The sequence below is a fragment of the Trichoderma atroviride genome, chromosome 2 (genome assembly GCF_020647795.1).
Source record: "Trichoderma atroviride chromosome 2, complete sequence".
NCBI classification, from domain to species: Eukaryota; Fungi; Ascomycota; class Sordariomycetes; order Hypocreales; family Hypocreaceae; genus Trichoderma; species Trichoderma atroviride.
This window is the reverse complement of record NC_089401.1, coordinates 184921-211257: the sequence shown is the minus strand read 5'-3', so window position 1 is coordinate 211257 and position 26337 is coordinate 184921. Positions and strand designations below refer to the sequence as shown.

Below are 26337 nucleotides of genomic sequence, written 5' to 3'. Positions count from 1 at the left end.
AACCTTCTCCTTGACAGAGTCTTGCATCTAGTCCAATAGAACACTACAAGATCTCTAATAGAGCATAGCGTCTCTTCAAACTGTTATGAGATGGAATATAACAAGACCAGAATGCAAACGTATATGAGAGTTGAAAGCAAGACGAGTATAAACACCAGTGGATTTGCCCATACACGTATTGACACTGTTTCTGAGTAGTACAGAGACGACAGAGAAGATGCAGAGCAATTCCAACAAAATGTTTCGTACATCGTTCGCCCTGAAGCAAGATAATAGGCGCGCACACCGGATGACCGATGTATCAAAGAACCACTGGCTGTAAAGCCAGAAATAGAGCCGCAAGACAATGCCTTCAACTTCAACGGCAACCAATTCAAGATGGAACCAGGAGGCTCGGCAACAGGCATGCGAACCATCCCGCACTACTCGTTCCTGCAGCCAGGCAATTTGAAAGCCATCAAACAGCTGGTGGATGGGCAAACATTCTCAACAGTTTATCGAGGAGCTTCAGAGGGGCGCTGTTGAGAAGAGGCAAGCCTGGCATATCGGGCTTCAGATATTCAGTCCCTTTCATAAAAGCCTGACCTTTCCACCAGAACTCACCAAGTGGTTAGAACAATTTGCCCTCAGATGCGACAAGGATCTTCTAACACTGGATACGTTATATCTTGCTCTGTTCGCATGGTACGATACTGTTATCGGTCTTCAATTGAACCCCGAAGAATGCGTAGAAGCGGGTCCCAACGCGGCGGACAGCGTCAAGATTCATCAGCCAACTTTAGCTGAATGTCTAGTGTACTACCCACACTGGCTGCGATTCACTGAGGTCACAGGCTTGGCAGAGTTCATACACTTCTTTAGATATGTGGAATGCGCTGTTTCTGGTGATAGAAGGCATAACGACATGGTTGTGCCAGATGATCCTCAACTGAACCCCGATGAGATCAAAAACTTGTGCTTGAGATCGGGACCAAAGTGCCGGGCTTTTCTCCCTTCCAGGTTTATGTCAGCCGGTTGGACTGGTTGGCAGACCAATATAGAGAAGACCAAGTGCTGCAGAACATTATCCCAGGCATACTGTCAAAAGGCATCATCAGATAGATGTTGCTAATAGCATTACTTCTGACGCTTCTGCTACAGACACAGTTACTACAGCTACTACTGTGATTTCTACTACTTCTATTACTTTTACTACAACCGCTACTGATACTACTGATACTACTGATACTACTGATACTACTGATACTACTGATACTACTGATACTACTGATACTACTGATACTACTGATACTACTGATACTACTGATACTACTGATACTACTGATACTACAGATACTACAGATACTTCTACTATTTCTGTATTAATTTAGATAATTCTAGTAACATATAGGTGGTGGGCTGAATAATAGAACTGGGGTGCCGAATACACGTAGGTCATGTAACCTTTGCCTTTTCACAATTCCCCGAATGATCAACATGGAACCAAGTGACAGCTTCTTTGAACTCCCTTCGTCGCTGGTGAGGTCCAAGTCCAGGCTTTGAAGAAGATTGCTTCTTTTGGGGGGCCTTTGGGGGGCCGCCGGTCCGTTTAAAGTCATCATCGTCGTTGTCATCTCTCCAGTTCCCTTCAGACGCGATTTGCTCATGACGGACCTACCCCAAGAAACACTCAGCTGAGCAAGGAGCAAGCCTACCACTCTGTTAAACTGTGCATTCCATGTTCTGCTTCTCCATTTAAAATGAAAACGACTTTAGTGAGTAGTGTTTGGAGATGTGGACCATTCAATCGAGATTACCAGAGGCATCTTGAAAAGTGGCCGTGTATAGTAATTGGACATGACTGACATGGCCTCACGGTATGAAGCAGTAGTAGCAGCTGAAGCAGAAGATGAAATCGAATTAATATCCGCTACATGTAATACACAAATATCTAGTTATACAATGGCCACAACTGCGTGTCAAGCCCCGAAATCTCTCCTACCAGCCCGCTCGCCCAGCTCTGGCCGGCAATGTCACCACGCGGCCTTGGACGTACAATTTCCGCAGCACATTGTAGAGCATGCCTCTGCGCACAAACGCCTGGCTTCCATCCTCGGCAAATATCTGCATGCTCTTACCCACGGCCTCGTGTTCTATCGGCCCGAGGACGTTGATGTCCCCGAAGATGACGAGGCCGCTTCTCTGCCGACTGAGCATCACGTTGAGCCGGTGCTTATCCGTCGTAAACCCAGGCCCGACTCTTTGCGTGGTGCCTATGATGACCACGACGATGTCGGCTTCACGACCCTGGAAGGAGTCGACGGTGGTGGCGGGCGGCATGGCGGAAAGTGCCGAGAACTGCGGCCTCCTGCGGCGTCGCTCGACGTGGAGAGCATTTGCCTTGTAAGGGCAAATGACGGCGATGTTGGAGGCGCGGATACCAGGCGTCCTTCTGACCAGGTCGCAGAGGAACTCCAGAGCATTCTCAACTTGGTCTGGGTTCCTCTTTGACCGGGTCACCTCGTCAACGATGCAGGTCGTGCCTTGGCAGTGGAAGAACACCTCTCCGAGGTTACCAGGAGGTGGCGGGCGCAATTGGCGGAATCTCGCGCGGAGATGGCGTTCCAGAGCCTGGCCAACGCCATGGTTCACCAGTTCGCTGCCCGAGCCATAGCTAAAAGGCAGGTCACTGTAGACCTCTCGATGGCAGACATCGAAGAGTCCGCGGGCCATTCGCAGCTGGACTCGCAGACGGAACGTAGGCCAGCCGGACGCTCTGAAGAACTCGAGGGCCGAGATCCGCGCGTCCCCGCCGAATCGGTTGAGGTGGTTGCCGTCGCTATCCATCTCGTCCTCACGAGTCTGGTTGGACGGGGCAAATTGCCTATCGTCGCCGCCCATGGCGCATGGCAAAAGCGTGTTGCCCCATACACAGTAGAGATCCGGGCGGCTGATGTTGCCAGCCTCGTCCACTGCGATGCCCTTGGCCCTTTCTTTCCAGGCCTTGAAGTCATCCTGGCATGACAACGACGGCGTCGTGCACAAGATGTCGGCCGACTGCAACAGAGTATAAAACAGGCCGCTGATGACGTCTCTATGCACGGCCGGACCGCTTTCGTATTCTTCCCAGGTCATGGCTCCTCTCGCGACACGGCAAAGGCGATTGTATGCTGGGGTCGAGCCAAGTATGTGCTTCATTGCGTGTATGCTCGAGGGGTCGTCGTGATGAAGCCTGCGGACGGCGTTGGACTCCAGGGCCATGAGAAGCCAGAAGGAGGGAGAGAGTTGCAGCCTCCAGTTGGAGTCTCTGAGCCAGTTGTCGGGCGCCGCCTTGTCGCCAAGCTTCGGATCTCGCAAGACGTTGATGAATGCTTGATATTCATCCCCGGGCTTGTAGCCGCGCATGACAAAGGTCCGGCGGGCTCGTGTCTGGTCTTCCGATTGCTTGCCCGTGTTCAGACGCTCGACGACGTTTTGCGAAATGAGGTCCAATCGCTCGGCAAAGTTGTCGGTCGCAACGTTGGTTGGAGCTGCGGCGAAGATCTTGCCGAGGGTTGCTGCCATGGCGAGTGTCGTTGTGGCCAGGAGAGTCGTTTTACCAAAACCAGGTGGCTAAACAAGTCTTCTAGTTAGCAAACGATGTCAAGTAGCAGATGTAGTAGACGCAGAGCGAGGCTAGAAGTTGGAAAGGGAGATCACTTACCGCTGCTATAAGAACAAGGCCGAGACATCTTTCGGACAAGTAATTGTAGAGGCGCATTTGGTCAGCAGGCAGGACCTCCTCCATCAGGGCGTCGATGTGCCGATCCGGCAGATTGATGAGGTTGACGACAGGGAGACCGCGGTGAGCCAACGACTCTGCTTGGTCCGTTAGACGTGCCTTTGCCATTGCACCGGTGAGCTGGTCCATCTCCTCGCCGTCCTGGTTTGGGGCAAGGACTTTCCAAAAGCCATTGCCATGCACCAGGGCGCGGTGAAGCGCCATCCTGAACCGGAGTTCTTCAGAAATGGGCGGCATGGCCGCTTGACCACTCAATTCTTCGGGGACATTGTGCGGCTGGGCTTGTGAACTGAACCAGTTTACGGCTTTGACCTTGCGCTTGTGGTCTCTGAACATGTCATTGTTAAACTGCAGCGAGACGCAGATCCAGCCGTCTTTATCTCGCCTTTGGGCATCGTCGGCTCTCCTGCGAGTATCGAATGCCTTGACTTTGAAATCGGGGCGGCGGTCGCTGTCTGTTGGGCCCGGTCTTCGAACTTGAAGAACGAGGTCATCATTGCGAATCGGATGCCCAGCCTTGCTGAAGCCCTCTGCAATTCGAGCGTTCCATTCGGCGGGATTCTCGTCACCTTCACGATCGAAAAGTAGAAGTTTGAGGGTCCTCAAGTTTACAAGACGAAACCAAGGCTGACGATGCTGCTCAATGAATTGCTTTCCAAGAGTCACAACGGCATAGAGCTCTTGACAATCTTGCGGGTCCTCATCACCAGGGGCAATGAAGTAGGCCCGGAAGAAAACTTCGCTAATCTCTATAGCAGCTTGGTGAACCCACATGATATCCTGAATCTCGGATTGTGTGAGCACGGTGAGATGATCGTTGTCGTTGTTGAAGCTCCAAGTAGGCGGAAACTGGGGACCTTTGTTCCCTGAGATAAGATCGTAGTATCGCTCGTAGGACCACGCGTGCTCTTGGCCATACGGATAATGAAGTGGCGGCGGCAATGGCTGAGTCCACCAATTGCGCAAAACATTGGACGGAGAAGCAACGACAAAGAAGTGTCGCTGCTGGAGGACCTCAATCAGTGTCACGCCAACACTATCCGGTGCATTGTTGTTGATGAATGCTTCAAATTGCTCGCCGGGGTGAGAGAACGGCATTCCGTAGCCTATGACAACACTGCAATCATCCGGTGCGAGTCTGACATCCAGTCTGCACATTTTTTTGTCCGATTCGAAGAGGGCATGCACCAAATCCGGCTTGAGTTCTTCGACAGAGACATTGTTGTTGGGCAAGCGAACCGTAATCTTGAATGTCTGAATTGGAGCAGTACAATCTCCACCGTCGGCATTGGTCACTAACAAGATCTAGTTAGTGAGAGTTCCACTCAACAACAAGCAGAAGAAGTTGAGGGAGAGCAAACCACGTACCTTTGTGACACATGCCGAAGCCATCGTCCTCAACGTTGGGTCCGTACGGGACCTCGATGACGAAACCGGTCCAAGAAGGCCTGACGTTATCCTTGTAGACGTGGGTGTGGATGGTGATGGTGATTGGGCTGTCAAGTCCCAGCGATTTGCCGCCAAATATCACATTGTTGCCGATTAACAAGGCGCCTCGTCTCCACTCATGACGAGCTTTGCGTGCTGGCGTACGCTCAATATCTGCTGATTGAGGCATTGCGGAAGAAGGTATGACTGGTTTTTGGAAGTCGAGACAGGAGGTTTGTGTGTCGGATGAACCGATCAATAATCGTTTTCCCCTCTAGCGAGCCGGAAAAGATGCAATGATGAGAGAGATGAAGTTCGGATCGTTTCCCACTCCGAGGTAGGTAGGAAAGATGAACGAAACAAAGAGGCGGCGGCGGCAGAGAAGAAGGTTTGAATCGTTTCCCACTCCGAGGGAGGTAGGAAAGATCAAAAAAGAAACGGAGAGGCGGCGGCGGGGAGAGATGATCGAAGCGATATCGATGCAAACGTGTCCCACTCTAAAGAGAGATGGGAACGAGCACGAAGCACAAGACGAAATGCGCGGGCAAGAACTCTCAGATTGTCACAAAGGACAACGACGACGCAGACTCAAGTTTCAAAAACTTGACAAGAACTGAAATTGTAATTAGCTGAAGATTGTCGACGGTTGTGAATAGTAACAGGGGGAAAATGTAGACTTACTAGCGGGCAGAGCGCGAGACAGAAACTGGGAGCTGAATTCACGGATTGAATTCACGATAGAGAAGGAAGAAACAAGAACAAAAAAAGAGAGAAGAGAGGGAAAAAGAAGAAAAGAACTGAGAGGGGGTGGCAGCCCTAGGTTGTGCGTTTGTTGATTTCTTGCAGCAGTTGCCAAGTGCAAGCTGCCAGTTGGCCGCTATAACTTCATTCATTTACAGCTCACTTTTTGATCAAAATACGGTGGGGCTTTGATCTGCCAATAGCCAAAGCTTCTTCATGCGCTCTTGAAGCCGAATCTGATAATTGCACGTTGTACATAGGAGGTGATTTCTATATTGATGTATATAGTTGAACAGCCTGTTTGGCTTTCTAAGAGATGTTCAGCCCTCTGCTGTAGAAAGATGCAGCAGTCTGCAATCTTGGAATGCCGAAAACCAAGGCATCTCAAACTAGTTTCTGAAAGCCTGTACAGTTGTAATGATTCACGCAGCCGCATTGAACTCATGCTCGCCGAGTCCATTGTAGATGTAGGCGCAGAACTGTGGGCGATGCTCAAATACGAAATTGCTTGCAGATGTAGCATTGTGCGCACAAGCTTCTCGCTTGATGCCTCACTGCCTGCATATCACAATAATACCTTTACCAACAAATATCGAGGCCCGTGATCCAGCTCGCAGCAGCTGGCAATGAGCAACTGGTTCGGCCCGCAATCGATCGTGCCTGGATCTCGATAGATCTAACGGCCCGCCTTTTCAGTCCATTAGCGCGCATTTGTCCGCCACTTGAATTCTGCTGCTATATATTTCCTCTCCCGCCGCTTCTTCTTTCACACTTCTCCCTTCTTCCTTCTCTTCAATGAGGGTGGCCCCTTTGTCTTTGTCCTCTGAGGAAGAGGTTGACCCTTTTCGGAGGGCTGTCCCTTGGAGTGGGCGTGAGGAGGGCCCTTAGAAAAACCTCACCCTCAGACCTCTTCCCCTTTACCGGGAACGTCATAATCTTTGGAACCTTTTCTTTTTCATTGCTCTACTGGGGCTTGCCCTGGCAGCGAAGAAGAAGTTGTTGAGCCTGCCACGGTGGCACAGATTCTACACATGAGCTCGATGGTTACACAGATCCTGTAGAGACCAGGAGGACGAGGCTCTCTTCAGAAACGAGGGATACCGTGAAGAAAGCAGAAGTGAATGAAGGATAAAATTATTTCGCGAGTAACATGTAATATTGATCAGAGCATTTGGTTTGGGAATCCCGTGATATATCCCGCGGCGGCATTCACTGGCATGGATTTGAAGTGGCCTGCGTAACTAAATTCTCTTCGCATTCATGTCTGCTTGAGCTTCGATACTTCGATAACACGGTCTTTGCAAAATGCGACAGATGAAAACAAAGTGGAATGGAGGCGAGCGATAAGGCCACGCGTCGACGCGACACCATTCTGGCACCTCTTTTGCGGCTGGAAGGCCCTTCGCCTCGTGCCAAGCACCAAAGACGACTCATTGCACACATTCAACATTTACATGTACCTTTGGCACATTTCCATTCATATGCCTCATTTACCCTGTACATTACAACCCGCGTTGGGGCTTCTTCGTGAGCTCTCAAGTCTTCATTTATGGACCGAGACTCGTCCAAAGCCATTCTGGCATGGCACACAGATAACTCTTCGGTTGAGAGGTCAGCATCCGTCGTTCAAGGCTTGATACTCTTCTTCTAGATAATTGTCCACTCCCAAATCCCGGATTGGCGACGATTTTCTTCAATATGCTCCCCGCTAATCTGCCTTTTTTTACAGTCTCTCACGTCGTCGCGCGCCTCTACGCTTCAACCTCCATCGACCCTTCTCCTCCCAATGACCAGAAACGTCTGCCTATTTCAGTTCTGTGCAAAACAGAAGTACCCGACCAAGTAGCAGACATGTTCTCCTAAAGCTCCTCCGTACTCACAAATTTCGAATCACAAGACACCAATCGCACACAAACCTTTCCAATCCGAGTTTCCCACGATACGCCACCAAATATGTCTGCCATTCGTAAGGCCCATGATGAGGCAACTGTATTATGCACACAAATAATCTCAGCTTCTGGATGTTGATTGGATTTTATCCCTCACAGATCGACTGGTACGTGGCCATCTCGATCCAACGAGTGAGCTTCCACCATTACAAGTTTCCGGTATCGGCATGTTGCGTACCGATAAGCATCATAGAGTACGTCTGGCTAACGCATTCTTACGGCTCCTCCAGTTTCCACCCCAGACTTAGTCCTTGTGCACAACCTTTGACTGTCTACTTTTCAAGAGAAGAGCCTTCCACTGGCCCGCAACGCTCGAACGCTTTCTTTTCTTTCAACCGGCAGTCTGTCGATTTATAATTTCCCGCAGCACGTATTTCGCTCGACACCACGCCGCTTTCAAACTCAGATGCTCTGTTTTGTTTTGTCTTCGTCAGCCTGTCGATGAGAAATCTCTCGCAGCGCATATTACTCGACTTTACGCTACATTTGCCTCATATCTCTGTTATTGAAAGTATTATCAACGCCTTTCCTCAGCTCCCACTTGTGCTTTTGGAGGCAAGATGGTTACAGATTTCTTGACGCAGAGTTAGATCTAGCATTTGATCAAGAGTAATCTGCCGCCGAGCGCGGAAAGCCCATCCCTGTTTTGAGAAGCCTCGAGGCACTTTTACTGCTCCTCCAGCCCACTCAATGTTCTTCATGATATGCGCAATGAGCCAAAACAAGAAGATTACAACCTTCAGACCGATGCAGATTCTTTTTCTCACTCGTCTTTTGCTGGCAGCTATCGCGAGTTGAACAAGAAGCCCAGCCAAGTGAGAATGTGTTGTCAAAGAGAAAGAGACAAGGAAAGAAAATAAACAATGAGGAGAAAACCCATGTCAATCTCAAGGACCACTTGAAGCGATCGCGCGGAGTACTTGAAAACCCTCCAAATTGTACCGTAGACAGAAGTCGCTATCCCTATAGTTCCTCACCAGGCCGCATGTCTCAAGATCGACCGCCGCAACTTTTGGTCTCCATCGGGTCCACCAAGAGTCTTTCTGAGCTCCTGCTTCTAGTTTCTCAAAGAGCGCCTTGGTACATGTAGTCGCTTGGTCAGTGCCTACAACTTATGTACCTTCTTCTTGTCCCAGCTATTCCTTGGATAAAAGTCGAGGAATGTGCTTCGGAAGTCCGTTGTTATGTCCTGGCAGATGTAAGGCGACGCAATAATATCGTGAACTCTACGCAAAATCCCACTATCTGGGACTTTTTGTCTTATCTAGCTGCATTTTCTTATGTAGCCGCCTCTATTTACACCCGACATAAAACTGCGGAAAGGCGTAGAACTCTTGTTACATGGTATTAATAACAGGTGGCGTCATAAAGGCTACATCCTCTTGGAAGCACGTTGATTACCGTTTGTACGGTATCATTCCGCACCCTCCACTTTAATGTGTCTGGCTGAGACTCACTGGGATCTTCGTCGTCGCTGACAGCGGCACACATGCTCAGATGCCGAGGCATCGCGCCAGTCAAAATCAGGCACACTTGGCCAGTATTTAGTCAAGCTCAGCACTGGCGATAGCACACGTAGCCCACTAATGGGTTATATCTCCTAAACTCTATTAGCTTGTCTTGGCTACGGCTGAGCAGACGACGCAATAGTATGCGCTTAATAAACACATGCAATCCAAAGAAGCAGATAGACGATCTTCGATTACGGTTCAGGCAAATGTAATCGAGCAAGCGGATTGTCGGGATAATTACATCAGCATGGCCGATATGTTGCATTGTCCGTTCTTTACACTACATGCTTTATTAACCAGAGTTGAGCCAGAGTAAGTTCAAGCCACCAGAGGGTGAGTTCAGCTACTGACAACGATCAGTAATCACAAAATGTAATATCGCTGATTACTGATCTGCTCGCCAGATCTCCTCCTCCGGAAGTTCGGTAGAACAGCCATCCCACCGGCTACAGTAGCTTAGACTATGAAACCATTCATCTAAAACCCGTAGCTGAGGCGACAAGGCGTCTTTCAGTAGAATTCATGATCAGTAATATGATATCGTTAGGTGCCTAGGTTCGTAATAAAAGGTTGAGCATGAAAGACGCCAGCTGTCAATATAAATATCTAGCTTCCCCTCGATGAGGAGATGGCTGAGAGATAGAAGAACAACAAACACAGCCAATTACATAATTATCTTTTGTTGCGTTTATTACTGTTGTATCTATCACTCAAAATCCATATATATTTCCCCATTCAGCAGCAAATGGCGCCTCTCGTCTTTGTCATAGGAGGCACTGGGGCACAAGGCATCCCGATCATCCGCGGGCTCGTCAAGGATAAGGCTTATGCTGTGCGATTTTTGACCCGCGACGCCACTTCGGCCAGATCAAAGCAGCTTCTCGCCTTGGGAAATGTTGAAGCCATCGAGGGCACTTTCGCAAGTGAGAGCGATCTTCGCAAGGGGTTTCGCGGGGCGCAATACGCCTTTATCAATATTGATGGCTTCAACAGCGGCGAGAAAACTGAGACGTACTGGGCTATAAGGTCGTATGAGCTGGCACTGGAAGAAGGCATCAGGTTCTTCGTCTACGGAAACCTCGACTATGTGTACAAGAAGAGCGGATTCGACCCAAAGTTCCGGACGGGTCACTACGACGGAAAGGGACGCATTGGTGAATGGATCTTGCAACAGAATAAGAATCCCGAGATTGCCAAGAGAATGGGCGCCGCCATATTCACGACTGGCCCATATATCCAAATGGCTCTAGGTGCTCGGACACCGATGAGTCCCGTTCTTGGAGATGATGGAGTCGTCACCTGGGCCGTTCCACTGGGGTCCGGAGCGGTGGCGCATGGTATGAAACACTCTCCACCTCGCACCGAGGCCAACGAAGGCTAACATCTTCCAGTCGATCTCGATGATTGCGAGCACTACGTTCGCTGGCTGTTCGATCACCAGTACCGCTCAAACGGATTGGATCTGGAAGTTGCCATTGAACTCGTCGACTATCACGAGATGGCCAGGGCATTCGAGAAGGTGACTGGCCACCCTGCCAAGTATGTGGACGTTTCCTTGGAAGAGTATTGGGAAACAGGTCCTCTCAGTGCTGCCAAGAATGCTACAGCCGGGTACAACGCTGACCCCAAGGACCCTGCGACGATGAACTTGCGCGATAATTTCACAGGGTTCTGGAATATGTGGAAATATACCTACAGGGGAAATGGTGGAGTCATCAAACGAGACTTTGCTCTGTTGGATGAGATCCATCCCAATCGAATCAAGTCGGTAGAAGAATGGTTCCAACGGGAAGAGCAAAAGAGCAAGGAGCAGGGGTTGCCCAGCTTGTGGGAACGAGCCACTAGTTTGAAGCCTGTCCTGAAGCTGGCCGAGGATGGGCGAAAGGGTCGTCTATAGGCAGATGGGAGATTGTTGATGAGTTTTCTGAAGACTTTGTTCTTTACAAGTAGTAACAGTACTAGAAAATATTGGACTTGAATGGCCAAATACAAGCATTAGTGATGATGAAACCTCTGTTTACGAGCGTCAATATGCATTGGACTCGACTCACTAATGGCAGGCATTCCATGGCCATCTACGTGGTGATGGAACGGCGGGGTGGCTGAAAGGCGCGCCCTTTGTGAGAGACCAATCGCCGTGGGTCGTCATCGTTCTGTCTTTGACGTTGAACTGTCGGCAAGATGGTTGAGCCCTTGTTTACGAGTACATGTAATTGCGCTACATGGGTATAAATTGTAAGTATCAATCATCTTATACAGAACCATAACTTGTATTGGCTTGCGGATAAGATGGAGATGCCGCAAGCACTGCTCAGCTCAAATCACCTTCCGACATGGATATACGGATGTATGTCTTGGTCAGGTCATGAAAACATGACCGAGGAAATCTTGTGTCTTTGATCTCTCACTATTCGAGATTCGTATAGAAAATCCTTCCGAGGGAGCTTCAACAGCGAATCGTCGGGTGGGGATTCGTGCTACCCGCCATGGGATCGAAAGGCACGTTTGCCTGATGATAGAACCGAGTCGGAGAGGGACATTACTTGGTCATCTGTGAAATAAATCAGGTCAGCTGAGAAGTGAGCTGGCGAAAGCTGTCTCTGTTGACAAAGGGACACAAGATTTGAGATTGGGTGTGACCTGGGAATGGCTGTAGAGGACGTGGAGGCGGTGGCTGGGCGACCGCTGAGTCGCACTTTGAAAAGGCCGGAAACAAGATTGGACGTTGAACACTGAAGAAAAATAGAAGGTCGGAAAAACTCATGGTGCGGCCCCGATTACGACTGGCAGCTGGGAGTTGATGCAGTTGATGAGAGAAAGTCGAGGCTCGCAGCTGGCCCGGGTGACACTGGCGGAAGTGACTTTGGTCCACGGTGTAAATTGTATGCAGTGCCAAGTAGCGATTGCTCTAGCAGCTCGATTCAAGAGGCTGCCCCGTGCATTTGCTTGATTTTGTGCTTTTGCTTCTTGCTTCGCCCACTTCACTTTGCATTCTCAGAACAGTCGTCCTCGCTATCAGACTGATTCATCCTCTCTTAGCTGGGACTCCTGCTGCGTCACCTACGGAATCGCGCTGTTTAGTTCTTTCGAGACTAAGCTCATCTTTTATCATCACTGTTCTTCTCAGAGACTCGCTCCCGCAACGATTCTTGCTGTGCTTCCATCACAAGAGACTCTCCTTGCTATCTCTGCTGGATTTGACTTCATTTGACTGAGTCTCTTGACTTGTTAGTTCTTTCGAGACTAAGCTCACCGTTTGTTATTCACTCTGCCTTGTTTATCTCAGAGACTAACCTCTTGCAAAGATTCCTGTCGCACCTCCATCACAAGAGGTTTTCCTTGCCATCTCAGCCAGACTTAGCCTTGCTCGACTGGGTCCCTTGACTTCGTAGTTCTTTCAAGACTAAGATCGACATCCATCATCTCCCAGCCTTATCATTCAAATCTACGAACCGTTCTTCACACACCTCTTCGTCCTTCTGCCTCGCCGGCCCGGGTCTCTTTTCAAAATGGACTTTCCCTCTCAGATGCCCGATTGTCCTTTTACTATGTATTCGCGGTGGAGTCGAGACGAGAGACGCACCTACTTACGCTGGCTGCAAAACTGGTTTCAGCACATGCTTGACACTGGAAGCGCTATACTGGCCCCCGAATTGGATTTTCATGCTACCAAAATGCAGCCGGCACCAGAGATATCGGCCGAGTCATGGAAAAAAGAGGAGATGGGCGAACCAAACCCTGTCGCAGACTTGGTCTTGGAGACTCTGCAACACGCGCCAGCAATGCGTTACAAGGGTCGGAAAAGAGTGCAAGATACCCTCACCCTCATCCCGCCCGCAAGGAGAACAACGGAGCTTGTGGGTCTTCTATGCGCTGCGCTTCGGGGAGAGATGATTTATTGGCAACGGCTTCAAAAGATTGAGCAGTCCATATCGTTGGAGTCTCTGAGATCAATGTACATAATGAATGTCATACTCATCGTCTCGGTCCTGACAGGACTAGAAGTCAGGCAAGAAGAGATTGTGCCACCCGTCCCATTGGCGTGTCCTGTGATAGAGGAGGACTACTTGGCTTTGGATGACATACTCGTCCAGCTGCAAAAGCTGAAAACAGTTGATGCCGACGATCAGGCAAACCAAATTGAAGTGCAAAGATTCAGGCAAGTTTTGGGTCGCCTGATGGCCCGGGTACGCCCGGGGCAATTGTTTGCTGCTATGGCTGGGCACCTCGCCCAGCTTGTGAGAGATTCAGCTCCCGACGACAACTTCGATTTCGCTAATCCTCGTCAAGTCCTAACCGACTGTGCCTTGTACCTTTGACAGGCTTACTACGTGGGTACTACTTTCGTTTCTTTGATGGGACTCATGGCGGACACAGTAATGGAGGATTCTCTTGCTCTTCCTTGGTTCATTCGTGGAGTTCATTGGGAGGTTTTCTTTCGTTCTTTGTCGTTTTTATTGGGACTCTGGTACATGGTGCTTTTCAGGACGGCGTTTTGTCATGGCATGGAAGTTTTTGTCACACGGGATTTAGCATCTCTTTTTGCTTCTGACTTTCTTTTGAAGGGACGCTCGGCATGGGTGGCATTGGAAAATTCTTTAACATATGACTGCGCTCTTTACTCTGGTGGAGATGTACGGTTGCGATGGCCTTGAAGCGGAATTTTGCAGAACCTTGTCCTTTGTTCCCGTGAACTTGCTTCATTCTCAGTTTCGTAGATTACTACCGGGTAGACAACGTGCCAACTTGGCCTCAAATGCTGCGCAACCACGCGATTCCAACGCCTACGTCGTACGAATACTACCTTGCATGTAGCTAAGCAGCCGTCCCGTGCAAAAGCGGCCGGTCAACAGCCCGTGAGGCTGGGGATCCCCAGTCCCTGGTCTCGGCGATGCGCAACTCACCACCCGATTGGCCGGCCAGGCTTTCAAAGGATTCACTTCAATTCCTGCCACGCGCAAAGCTGCGCGGTGAGTTGTTCGTAGCGCGACGCAGCTGCAAGTGGCCGCAACTAGCCTCTGGATAGCGGTAAACAGGCGGCCGAGAACAATCGCATTGGTCCTTTTGAGATGCCTAGCCGGGTTAAACGCCAACCTTGTAACGTCACATTCGCTGCACTGTTAGGGAGCTGAAGCTGCACACGCAGACCAGAGTTTTGCCGTAAACGTTGTTCTGCAAGGGCCGGCTTGGAGTTATAAACGTAGACCGCTCCCGGTTTCCGGGAAGCAGGAAGAATAGACCAGGTTTCACCAGACACAGTAGAGGGACCTGGAAACCAGCCTCATCTCTCAGACACAACTCAAGCCTGGACAAGATGCACAACCTCTTTGCCCTCACAACTGCCGCGGCTGGCCTCTTCGCAACAGCCTCGGCAACCAAGGTTCCCAGCGTCAACGTGCCCGCTTGTCCGCGCGTGGGCAGCATCAGCTACAGCAAATCCGTGCCTGATCTGACTCCCTTCCCGCGCACGCAGGTCGATCTCTGCTACACAGACACCAGCCTGGAGCTCGCATTCACTGCATTCGACGAGGTCAACTACTACTTCAACGCGTCGCAGGGCATCAACGACGACATCTGGGAGTACGAGGTCATGGAGGCCTTCCTCTACAAGGGCACCGACGACCCCCAGACTTATGTAGAGCTGGAGGTCAACCCCAACAATGTCACCTACCAGGCCTTTGTCTACAACCCGTCAAAGAACCGCACGGCCGGCGCGCCCTTTGACCACTTCTTTGTGTCGGATCCTGCGGCCGATGGCTTCAGCGCGACAACTGTGCTCAACAAGCCGGCCAAGACGTGGAAGAGCACCGTCACCGTCCCGCTAGGCATCTTCAACGTAGACGAGTGCAAGGCCAAGGGCACGCAGTGGAGGATGAACTTCTTCCGCACAATCACTTCTCCAGAGACATACCCCAATCAGACTTTGGGGGCATGGAGCCCGCCAAATGAGGCGAGCTTTCACATCTCCAAGTACTTTGGCCATGTGAACTTTGTATAAGCTCTAGATCGGGCATGGGCATGTAAATGAGCAGAATACGAATAGAGGCTGCGTACCTGAAACGAATCTCTCTCGATATCAATGCTTTTTCTTCTTTCAGTGACTTGGGCTTTTATGTATATATTGAATTAACTTTTGAGAAGCCATTGATGTGGTTGGAGTTGTATTGCAATTAATTGCGCGGCATCGTGGTCGGCACTACTACACGTCAGCGTCTCATGTAAATATTTTGGCGGTGCAGTCTGCGTACGTACCAACTAAGCAACAGAAGATGAAGACTGTGAAGTGAATATACACACAAAGAAAAGAAAGCATACGAAATTATAAAAAAGTCCAGTTGCTGTCAAATTGGTGAAGGTGGTAAAATCAATGTCCTAGTGATGATAAAAGCAGAAGTAATAAAGGTAGTAGAGGTACTAGAGGTAGAGTTACTAGAGGTACCAGAGGTAGTAGAGGTAGTAGAAGCAGTAGAAGCAGTAGAAGCAGCTGTTAATAAAGGATCAAACTGTGTTTAAACCCCACGTTTGGTGAAACTGAAAGGCCGCCACCTTTTGAGCTGAAACGAATCTCTTCTTATTGCAATTATAAGCCGCGAATGCGAAACATCCGGCGGCATATTCGGCCGCAAATAGCATGGGATTTCTAAACGGTCACCAGTTAAATCAGGTGTTTGCAGCCCATTGTTGCACGTCCGTAGTTCAGAGCGTAGTAAACGGAAATGTAACCGTCCAGTAACGGCGATCTTTTCTCAGTAAGGGAGCTAAAGTTGGATGCCAAATAAGAGCTTACTGATGTCGTTTCCTCCCAGTAGCAATGGTATTTGCTCTTCCCTCGACATGTTCGGTCCTACTGCGAGTGATCGGCAGGAACGCAGGACGTTAATCTACCATGAATGCGATGCCAGCAAGATGTCGTTTGCAAAGACTGCTTGGACTCATAAACAGCCGCAGAGCCCCCTGCTCAGTTTTCCCGGCAAGACCTTGTCAGCAGTGAGATCTATTATTAACAACTAGTGTTTGCTGTAGCGAGTGAGGCGAGAGACGAACAGCCTCGCTGCTTACACCAAAGACAGCCTGAGGCGGGGCGTTTCTGCAAATCTTGACCAAAAGAAGCCTTGGAAAATCCTCGAGACTACGGCGCTGTCAGGTTCTGGATCTAGCCACAGCGACTTGCGACTTGCCTATTTAGATGAATGCGAGAAACAGCTGGTCCAGCTCAATTGAATACGCATAACGTGCGCTTATCAGCACAATCTTGGCGCTTGCTGGTGACAGTAAACGTTGCTATTGGTCTTTATAACTCACGTACGGGCCACTTACATGCAGCCAGCTTCACATACGGGTATGCGGCACTTTCGCATGACTTGGCTCATTCTTTCCACTACAGTTTGTGACATTTGTTGCATGTACGCGTCAGTCACTGCTTTTGTGTAGGTGTTTCTCTCAAGGCGTGGGCAGCGCTTAAGGCAGCCGTCTATCCGGTTACATCTGCAGAACACTCCGAAGCTGTACATCGCAATATTTCCGCCTTACAACCTACCTAATTGAGCAGTTCCCGTTGCCTTTTGTTGGCTCTGGTTGAAACAAAACCGTGCCCGTAGCGTAGTTTCATCCTGCTAGCCATGTGGGGTTGGATCATGACCCAAATCATGGGCGCAGGCTAGATGGGATCGCAGATCTTAACCCTCCGTAACAGGTGCCATCCTTGGCCGTGCAGCTCAGTACCGGAATAGGCAGCCGCTTCAAGATGTGTGGATCGGGTGAAGTGCTCACAGTGGGATAGTAAACTACATGTGAGAAGATGCAAATGTGTCATCGGGATGAAGAAAATGGATAGGCGATCATGCCTTGTAGAAACAAGTTTGCCTTGATAGATGTCTCACCATCTCCAAATACCCGGCTATCGTCATCGGTAATGAATGAACCTCATCTATGTGAGAGACAATTGAGTACACCAAGCAGTATAACTTCAACCATCGCCTATCAGGGTCAAACTGCAAGCGCCTACTCTAAAAATTAGCCTCCGGCGTACGTCCGCGGTTACTGTTGATCACTTCTTCTCTGAATAGCGCCCTAAAGACCCCTTCCACAATAAGCAAAGCACTGTCAGACGGAAGCGATGATCACAGCTCGAAACGGGATCTGTATTATCGAACGAGAAGACTTTCAGGAACGTAGCATCTATCAGCGTGGGGATTGTCCACTTACAACTCGCCATTGGTAGTAGTGAAGCTATCAGGTCTCGATGTACTCCGCGGGGCTGTTGGCTGTAAGTGTCAAGTGTAAGATATTTTTTGAACGTTGTAACAACGACTAGCCTTGCCACGCTGCTTTGAAACAAACGTGGAGTATGCACGGCATATCCATTTGCTGGTGGTTACATTGCAATCATGATCATGGAATCATCAGTCAAGGGCTACGGCTGACATGGCTCATACGCTGAATAGTACAGCGTCTGAAACATAAATACGGCATCATCTGCCTCTTTTCCCATTCCTTTTGCCCTCACTCCTCACTCACCAACGAGACCTTCAGTCTACAGTCCTTTCTTATAAAAAGATCCTTGACGGATCCCTTCATTCCCTTTTACTTTCGCAGTATATACAGTCCTTTTTGACACCTTCATTCGAGCTTGTACTCTTCGACTTGAGTCACTTATACATACCAACAAAACTCAAGATGCTCTTCACTGCTGCTCTTACCGGCCTCATGGCCACCGCTGCCATGGCTGCTCCCTACCGCCGACAGACAAACTCTACTACTGGCCTGAACGTTGTCTACTGGGGCCAGAACGGCGGCGGCACCATCGAGAACAACGATCTTTCTACCTACTGTACTGCCGAGTCAGGCATTGATGTGATCGTTCTCGCATTTCTCTACCAATATGGCAACGGTGTTACCATTCCAAGTGGCGTTATTGGCCAGAGCTGTGCCATTGATACCTCTGGCAACCCTTCAAACTGCGACGATCTCGCCTCCGCCATTGCTACTTGCAAGTCCAACGGAGTCAAGGTGGTCTTGTCTCTGGGCGGCGCAGTCGGTGCCTACTCTCTCTCTTCTCAGCAGGAGGCCGAGACTATTGGACAGAACCTCTGGGACGCTTATGGCGCTGGCAATGGTACTGTCCCGCGCCCGTTTGGCGCTACCACTGTCGACGGTTGGGATTTCGATATTGAGGCCTCGTAAGTCGCAAAGCTCCTCTTTTTAAAAGGGAAAGAGGTCAAGAACTAAACAGCTACAATACAGGTCAGGTAACCAGTACTACCAGTACTTGATCGCCAAGCTTCGCTCAAACTTCAACGGTGGCAACTACGTGATCACCGGTGCTCCGGTAACCCCCCCCCCCCCCCCCCCCAACAGCACTTTCAAAGTAAACACAATGTGCTAATTAAATCAGCAATGCCCGATACCAGAGCCGAACATGCAACAAATCATAACTACTTCGCAGTTCGATTACCTTTGGGTCCAGTTCTACAACAACCCCAGCTGCTCCGTTGGCACTTCTACTCCCAACTTTGATGACTGGGTTTCCAACGTTGCCAACACTCCCTCTGCTAATGCCAAGATCTTCCTTGGCGTTCCCGCATCGACATTGGGAGCTACCGGTACCGAATCTGGTGCTCAATACTATCTTGAGCCCTCTGCTCTCAACACCCTCGTCGGCCAGTTCTCTTCCAACCCTGCCTTTGGCGGTGTCATGATGTGGGCTGCCGGTTTCTCCGACTCCAACGTCAACAACGGATGCACTTACGCTCAAGAGGCCAAGAAAATTCTTACTACTGGCCAGATCTGCTAAGTGTCGGGACATCAAGCCTCGAATTCGCTCTCATGAAGCATGAAGAACAGACCATCCTTTTGGAACGTTCACCTTTCTTTTTCTGCACGTTTCTTCCTTCATCTTTTCTCTTCTATCATTTACTGTTTATACTTGCCTTTTTGGACTGATGTACTTATTTTTACACTCGCTGGTTGAGAATATACATAGACGCGCACATGTATATATAGGTAGCTGATGAGCTAGATGACATTGCCATTTGGCACATTGTATAACATGACTTTGCATATAAAACCACGATGACTTTAGAGTTGAATATGAGTTTTGTGACTGTTTAAAAAGTAATCTTCAGTTTAGGAGAGTTACGAGAATTGACTGTAGAGCAGGGTCGGTTCGCATTGGCGACTTCACCACAGCGCGGGCTAAGCTTTTAGTGGATGCGCAAAACGAAAATGACCAGCGCTGCATCAATGACGGCATTAGACATTACTTTTATTTATTTCATCGTGTTATTGTAAAATCGCAAAATACCACCCAGGCTTCAACAGATGCGTCTTCCCCAAGTCTCCCTTTAGCCAGCATCTATGCTCGCTCCCTGCATCGCCTGGTATAATCCCCCATCCCGCACCTGTGCAGCCCGGAAACGTTGCACAGTTGGCCATACAATCCTCCATGTCTACTGTATACAAGTTTCCCACTTCGACTGCCTGGCCTGCGCCGCTGTAGTCTATTCCGCAGATGAGCAAAAAGGTCTTTTGTGAGCCGGGAACGGCGTATCTTGTATTGTTGGCTTGGGGACAGCCAAGGAGGTTAGATGGGAGAGACTCGGTGGGAGAAGCAGTCTTTGAACTCGTCGACGTCGATGTGTGTGACCCCGGAGCAGAACTTGTCGTAGGGCTGTTGCAGAAGCAATGTTAGTATACAGCATGGACTCAATGGAAACTGGATAGTTATGCATGGGCTTTAGAAAGCCATCTCGTTATCCCCGCATACCTTGGTTGAACAACTGCCTTGTGCTTCGTACTGAGACCAACTCCAACTCCAACGCCGACTCCGATCGCTACAAGTAGCCCAATAGCCGCCATTATGAGCCAAAACAGCCGGGTAGTCACCCCGCAGATGGTGGCTTTTACAGGTAACGGAGCTGGCGGAGCGACATGGTCATACTGGTAATCGTAGAATTCTCCGGCTTTGTTAAGAATGTTGGTGGTGCTCGACACATCGAGATTCGTATCTCTGGTCGTCGGAGGAGGCGGCGGCGTCCCTTCGCGATAAAAAGTCGCGGCGGTTTGGTCAACCGATCTGCCCCGGTCTGGAGACATCGGGGCCCCCGGAGTTGCACGGATCAGATTTCGTCTGCCGCCGTCGTTGTGGAACAGGACGCTTTGGCTGCTTGTGCTGATGGTGGCTGAACGTCCTCGCTGTGCACCGCTGAAGTCATCTCCATTTCTCTCGGCCTCGCTGTAATGAGACGGAAACCCCATTTAACGTCTCCGGCAGAGTGTCTCGCGTTGGAAGCGCTTGAGTCGTGAGAAATTCCTCGGACTCAATTTCTTCTTCCTTGCTCTCTAGCGCCAAACCCCCGGAACGCGTCCTTGACGTCAAATGTGTCGCCGCTCAGATGAATCTTGAGACAGAGCCTCAGCCCAGCAAAGGCCGAGTTTGCAACCGGCAGAGCTCCTTAATTTAAACGGCAATGCGCTACCGTGTATGTCATCATCTCTCGTACCTTATTGATTTCCTTCTCCAGTGCCATCACGTGGCATTACCCCTGCTGGTTCCTGCAGAGATTCGATAGTGCGACGATGAATCCGCTTTGGAAGCCGAAACCAATGCTAGTGCTCTTAATGACGGCGGGCCGCTAGACAGAGCCCGGCCTGATTCGCTTCGCAGGATCCTAGTCTTGTCGTTGTGCTTTGGATGCGATGTTGCCAGTGGTTTGTGGCATCTTGAGCAAGCGGTGGCCCCTTGTTGACCGGTGCCATGTCCATTGTTACCACGGACTTGGTTGACCGTGGCCGAAATAGGGCCTGATCCCAGACGGCGATCTCAAGATCATCTCTTCGTTGCGCACACAATGAAGGGCAAGCCCAGAAGAGAGGAGCAGCTGGTTTGATTGGTGAGTTATAGCTCCGGTTTGAAACGCCGTTGCAACGAAGCTCCGCCAAATACAGATGTTTTCTGATTGCTGCCACTGGAAGACATATTGCTTTTCTTCTCCTCATTTGGCACCGCTGGCAACAATGGCTGTAGCATTTTGACTTCTCAATTTTGTCTCGACGGTATGGTAGACGTCGCAAAACTTTATGGCCTTTGAAACCGTGGGCAAGTTGCGGTGCTTGGCGACGTAGCAGAAGCTACGCTGAGCTTCATTTTCGCGATGGGCCGTGCTTGGCTTTCGTTTCTTCGTTTCTTCGGAATCGCTGTCACTATAGACATGGTGATTGCTTAGCTGGCAAGCTGTTGTAGCTTCTCCTCGGGGAGTAGGAAATCGATGCTATTTCGAGAGGATGTTGATGGAGGCGTTGGTGCTGGAGTTGGCCTATATGCGCGGCAACGTTAGTGATTCGGGTACGCTTGATTGGATGTAGAGGGCCGATCTCACGCGTTGAGGTTGACAAAAAGAGCCCTGTTTGCTGAATGCATCGCCGCGGCAGGATTTCTCTCGTAGATGGGGCACTGTGGAATTGGGTTTCATGAAGCCCTCGCGGTGATGGTGGCACCCTCTGCACGCAAAACCACTTTCACGAAAACAACGTGCAGGAAACGCGCAGCATGTGCATGAGCAAAAAGAAACGAGCAAGTGAATTGAAAAGGAAAAAATCAAAAAACAACGACAGAGGCAGGGTTCGAACCTGCGCACCCGAAGGTATTAGATAGCGAGAATCAGTGTTAATTCAAGTCTAACGCTTTAGACCACTCAGCCACTCTGCCTGTTGATGTCTTGGAGGCGGGGTAAAACTGTCCAAGTAGCATTTGCCCCTGGACGTCCAAGAATTGCCGAGGCCTCATTACCAGTTTGGCGCGCGTCGCATTGCGAGCTTCACTTCTGCTTTCAATGTCGATTGCGCTCAGCATCTCTTGAAGAACTCCTTAGATATCCTATATCTGATCTATTTGCAACTAGTCTACTAATTGCGCCCGTTGTAGCGACTAGCAACCTACAGACTTTGTCTTTGGCGTATATTGCGGCATGGCCATCAAGGTACACGCGAGTGATTTCACTCTACCTAGACTACAATCATGGGTCAAATGATATACACCCCGGGCTACGCTCTGAGCTCAGCCATTGAGTGAAAGCAATAGAGTGAAATGCTCGGTAAAAAGAAAACGCGCTTCTCTGTTTGATAGGTACTTTTGCTCGACTAGCAATGTGAAATCCGCAGCCAAGTTGCAGTCTCCTTTGATCCCGGGTAGCTCCGTGATACGCGATAACCAATCTCCAGCCACACCAACAAGCATTGTTTGCCCATGTTCGGCAGGCTTCCCCGCCATCTCGCAACGCTCAACCTGGCCAAGATGCCAGATATAAGAAGCCCAGCCCAGGGCCAGAGCAGATCGCCGCCCCTCATCTGCAACCAACCAGGTACGTCTCCAGTGCTCTCATTCATATCCTTCATATCCCTTCTCGCTGATCCCTCGCAATCGATGATGCGCGTGAATATCAGCTGCTAACCGCCATCTCCCCCTTCAGTGTCCGTACCGTCGCGCTAAGAGCTTCCAAGTCAGCAAGGCCAGCCATGGTCTCGTTCAGTTGCTTCGCCAAGTATGGCATCGCCAGCCTCATGGCCGCGAGCCAGGCATCTGCCTTGACGCCTCTCAATCTGATGATGCACGCCGTCGACCTCCACGCGAAACCCGACCCAGAGCAGCGCGTATCGATCGAGGAGTACGAGAAGAAATACCCTAATATCAAGGCGTACAACTTTTCGGTGCCGGTCGACCATTTGCACAACGAGTCAAACTATGCGCCTCATTCAAGCGACTCGTTTCCACTACGATACTGGCTGGACATTTCAAATTACCGTCCAGGTGGGCCGGTCATCATCCTTCACAGTGGCGAATTTGATAGCGAAGGCAGATTGCCATATCTTCAGCATGGAATCGTTCCCATCCTGACCAAGGCTACGGGCGGTGTTGGGCTCGTCATGGAGCATCGATACTACGGCACCAGCTTCCCCGTTCCAGACCTCACGACCGAGAACCTGCGCTTCCTCTCAACAGAGCAAGCGCTCGCCGACACTGCATACTTTGCTAAAAACATCGTGTTTCCCGGCTTGGAGCATCTCGACTTGACCGCTCCTGGGACCCCATGGATCATTTACGGCGGCTCGTATGCTGGCGCCTTTGCTGCCTTTGCCCGCAAGCTGTATCCAGAGACATTCTACGGCGCAATCTCATCCTCAGGGGTCACGGCTGCCGTTGAGGATTATTGGCAGTACTTCGAGGCAGCGCGCCAGTATGCGCCCGGCAACTGCGGGCCAAACACGCAAAAGATTACCCAAGTCGTAGACTCAGTTCTCTTCAGCGGCGATAGGGCTAAGGTGCGTAAATTCAAGGACATGTTTGGTCTGGGAGATCTCGAGGACGACGAATTTGCTTCCACCATTATTCGGGGCCTCTACGGGCTGCAGTCCACCAACTGGGACCCGGAAGAGGACGAGATTTCTCTCGGAGTCTACTGCGCCCTCATCGGCTCTGATGCCCAACTCTTCTCGAGTACAGCCCATCTCACCCTAACGGTGAGAGATCTCGTCAAGGAAGCCGGCTTTGCTACCGAATCCGAGGTTCTGTCCAATCGCATGCTCAATTATATTGGCTATATCAAAAATTATGTCAAAAAGACGTTCAAGTCGGCTTGTAAAAGTAAATCTGCCAAGCAATGCTTCTCTGCCCGCTATGCCCCAAATGACGTGAGACTTGAAGCTGGCTGGTTACGCAGCTGGGCCTACCAAGTGTGCACACAGTAAGTAATTCTGTATCCTATGCATTGGCCTGGTATCTTGTGATGCTGACTTGCCTTCAGATGGGGATATTTTGTGACTGGCTCTGGTACGCCCAAGGACCAGCTTCCAATGATATCTCGAGCCATTACTCTCGAATACGCCTCGATACAATGCGAGAAGCTCTTCAACATCACCACCTCTCCCGATGTGCAGTCCATCAATAAACTAGGAGGATTCAACTTTAGCTATCCTCGTCTGGCAATCATAGACGGAGCTCAGGATCCATGGAAAGCCGCCACTCCCCATGCGACTGGCCTGCCCGACCGGGAGTCAACTACCAGCGAGCCCTTCTTGCTTATTGACTGGGGTGTCCACCACTGGGATGAGTACGGCCTGCCCGAGGATGTTCACGTCCCGGGCCTGCCCCCGCCACAAGTTACTCAGGCACACCAGGCCGAGGTTGAGTTTGTCAAGGCGTGGCTGAAGGAATGGAAGGAGGAAAATGGAAGCTCATCAGCAGGGCTGGATCGGGAAGAGGAGATTATAGATGAGCTATAGTGTGTGTTTGGCCTGCATCCATTGTTTCTTCTTAGCGTACTTCTTTTTTGAGAACCAAGTCCATTTCGTCTATTGGATACTCATTCCTCGGCAATGTCAAGACATGTATACCTTCCGCCCAATACGGCCACTTTGAAGATATTTGCCCTACTCATCAAATTGAAAATCCTTCGAATCGTCGGCCAACCATATCCGGATTTCCTCCAATGCATCAAAGTCATTCCTACAAAGAGATAGTTGAACCCTCTCATCAAACCATTCATAAGTACGGCCAATGCCCTCCAAACTCTCCCCCTCCTTCTGACAAGATCCAAAGTCGATAATGACTGGTACATTGCCTTTGAGCATAATATTACTCGGATTGATGTCGTTGTGGATAATTCCTAGTTTATGAAGATGCCGAAGTCCCCTTTCGACTCCTTCTAAAACATGGAGATAGCTTTCCAGGCCTTGTCGATTTGCTCGAAACATTCTTTTGCTGTAGTGATGGGGGTTGACCGCCTGCATTAAAGTTTGGTCGTACTTGGCAAAGCATATACTCATAATTTTGCCGTCGGCAACTTGGCAACCAATGTATTCAGCGATATTGGGATGTGGATTTTTTCGAAGGAGCTCGCAAATTTCTGCCTCTCTGAGCACATTGTCCGCAATGCAGTTTGGCTGAGGACCCTGATGATACCGATCGTAGGAGGTTAACAGAGGTCGCTTGGCAAAGATATCGCACGGTAGAGGATCAGAAGCTCTCAAAAAATTGGCTGGAAAGAGAGGCATATAGGCAGACACAGGGATAAGAATGCTGTGAGAAAGATGCTCTCTCCTAATGTCTGATGGCGACACATGACGGCCTTTTGAGAATCCATGGTAGATATTGTTATCGTCTCGATAGACTACAAGAGTCCCCGTGAATTGATACTGCCCGTCGACGTCTTCGAAAGCTTCGTTGGCCTCGAGTACGTCCATCTTGGTGGTCTGCGGATTTGGTATCGGTGCAATAAACAGGATGCCAGTAAATACCGACTGATGAGAAAGTGAAGAACTGCTGCCAAGATGATTCATTTTTTGTTCACCGCTCCAAAGAGCAGTAGCCTTTTCCCTGTCGTGGATGATGGAATATGGTCTGTGTGTAGAGCCATGTCAATTTACATTCCCAGCGACTACGGCACCCAACGCAATGCAAATCAAGAAACCTCTCGAGAGGCTGTTGATTGCCGTCATTTAGGGCAAAAGTTCCAAGCGCCTGGACGACGACGGTTCATCATTGCAGAACTACTGGTCTAGTTGCTACGATACAGTGTCATATGTTCCGCCAAAAGGAGGCGATACTAAGTTGGTGAGTGTTCTGCCGTGTATATCTTGCTGGCGCAGGAATACTTGAACAGAGAAGCTTAGTTGATATAAACAGTTGGGCTATGGAATCGCGTGCACGCTTGCTATAATTCATGTCTCGTTTGAGGATGAGCAAGATGTTACAACGATACCTATTTCATCAAGTTTCTGGGCCAGCTCCATCTCCCAACACTCAGCTATAGCTCAACAAGGCAGCTAGCCCAGGTATATATGAATTAAAGTACTCTTATAGATGGCATATACCTGGAAGTAGGAGCAATAGCCGTCACCGGAGTGGTAGCATATTCGATATCCGGAGTGATGGATAATAACTCGGGCGCTGGAT

General features: G+C 49.9%; 10 protein-coding genes and 1 non-coding gene across 11 annotated transcripts; 7 read left to right on the top strand and 4 right to left on the bottom strand.

The window, feature by feature from the left end:
• Positions 1–378: 378 nt before the first annotated feature.
• On the top strand, positions 379–1101 carry TrAtP1_002722 (uncharacterized protein; the record flags this gene model as incomplete). Its single annotated transcript, XM_066111584.1, has 3 exons — positions 379–468; positions 494–975; positions 1041–1101. 3 exons carry the CDS (start codon positions 379–381, stop codon positions 1099–1101), a joined length of 633 nt encoding a protein of 210 aa, XP_065967660.1.
• An 876-nt stretch (positions 1102–1977) lies between these two features.
• On the bottom strand, positions 1978–6187 carry TrAtP1_002721 (uncharacterized protein; the record flags this gene model as incomplete). The annotated part of the gene is made up of 4 exons (XM_014093745.2): positions 1978–3591; positions 3683–5055; positions 5129–5344; positions 6109–6187. The coding sequence occupies 4 exons, from the start codon at positions 6185–6187 to the stop codon at positions 1978–1980; spliced, it is 3282 nt and encodes a 1093-aa protein (XP_013949220.2).
• Positions 6188–6372: 185 nt separating this feature from the next.
• TrAtP1_002720 (uncharacterized protein) lies at positions 6373–7792 on the top strand (the record flags this gene model as incomplete). Its single annotated transcript, XM_066111583.1, has 2 exons — positions 6373–6445; positions 7659–7792. 2 exons carry the CDS (start codon positions 6373–6375, stop codon positions 7790–7792), a joined length of 207 nt encoding a protein of 68 aa, XP_065967659.1.
• A 2253-nt stretch (positions 7793–10045) lies between these two features.
• On the top strand, positions 10046–11361 carry TrAtP1_002719 (uncharacterized protein). Its single transcript, XM_014093813.2, has 2 exons — positions 10046–10726; positions 10781–11361. The coding sequence occupies exons 1-2, from the start codon at positions 10135–10137 to the stop codon at positions 11284–11286; spliced, it is 1098 nt and encodes a 365-aa protein (XP_013949288.2). The 5' UTR covers positions 10046–10134; the 3' UTR covers positions 11287–11361.
• A 1702-nt stretch (positions 11362–13063) lies between these two features.
• On the top strand, positions 13064–13708 carry TrAtP1_002718 (uncharacterized protein; the record flags this gene model as incomplete). Its single annotated transcript, XM_014093812.2, has 1 exon — positions 13064–13708. The coding sequence occupies one exon, from the start codon at positions 13064–13066 to the stop codon at positions 13706–13708; it is 645 nt and encodes a 214-aa protein (XP_013949287.2).
• A 995-nt stretch (positions 13709–14703) lies between these two features.
• On the top strand, positions 14704–15387 carry TrAtP1_002717 (uncharacterized protein; the record flags this gene model as incomplete). Its single annotated transcript, XM_014093811.2, has 1 exon — positions 14704–15387. One exon carries the CDS (start codon positions 14704–14706, stop codon positions 15385–15387), a length of 684 nt encoding a protein of 227 aa, XP_013949286.2.
• A 2678-nt stretch (positions 15388–18065) lies between these two features.
• Positions 18066–19182, top strand: TrAtP1_002716 (uncharacterized protein; the record flags this gene model as incomplete). The annotated part of the gene is made up of 3 exons (XM_066111582.1): positions 18066–18568; positions 18633–18717; positions 18784–19182. 3 exons carry the CDS (start codon positions 18066–18068, stop codon positions 19180–19182), a joined length of 987 nt encoding a protein of 328 aa, XP_065967658.1.
• A 488-nt stretch (positions 19183–19670) lies between these two features.
• On the bottom strand, positions 19671–20645 carry TrAtP1_002715 (uncharacterized protein; the record flags this gene model as incomplete). The annotated part of the gene is made up of 2 exons (XM_014093810.2): positions 19671–20058; positions 20155–20645. The coding sequence occupies 2 exons, from the start codon at positions 20643–20645 to the stop codon at positions 19671–19673; spliced, it is 879 nt and encodes a 292-aa protein (XP_013949285.2).
• Positions 20646–21995: 1350 nt separating this feature from the next.
• On the bottom strand, positions 21996–22095 carry TrAtP1_002714. Its single transcript has one exon. It is a non-coding gene; the product is annotated as a tRNA-Ser (tRNA).
• Positions 22096–22302: 207 nt separating this feature from the next.
• On the top strand, positions 22303–25698 carry TrAtP1_002713 (uncharacterized protein). Its single transcript, XM_066111581.1, has 3 exons — positions 22303–22747; positions 22856–24127; positions 24188–25698. The coding sequence occupies exons 2-3, from the start codon at positions 22902–22904 to the stop codon at positions 24663–24665; spliced, it is 1704 nt and encodes a 567-aa protein (XP_065967657.1). The 5' UTR covers positions 22303–22747; positions 22856–22901; the 3' UTR covers positions 24666–25698.
• On the bottom strand, positions 24813–25625 carry TrAtP1_002712 (uncharacterized protein; the record flags this gene model as incomplete). Its single annotated transcript, XM_014093808.2, has 1 exon — positions 24813–25625. The coding sequence occupies one exon, from the start codon at positions 25623–25625 to the stop codon at positions 24813–24815; it is 813 nt and encodes a 270-aa protein (XP_013949283.2).
• Positions 25699–26337: the final 639 nt, after the last annotated feature.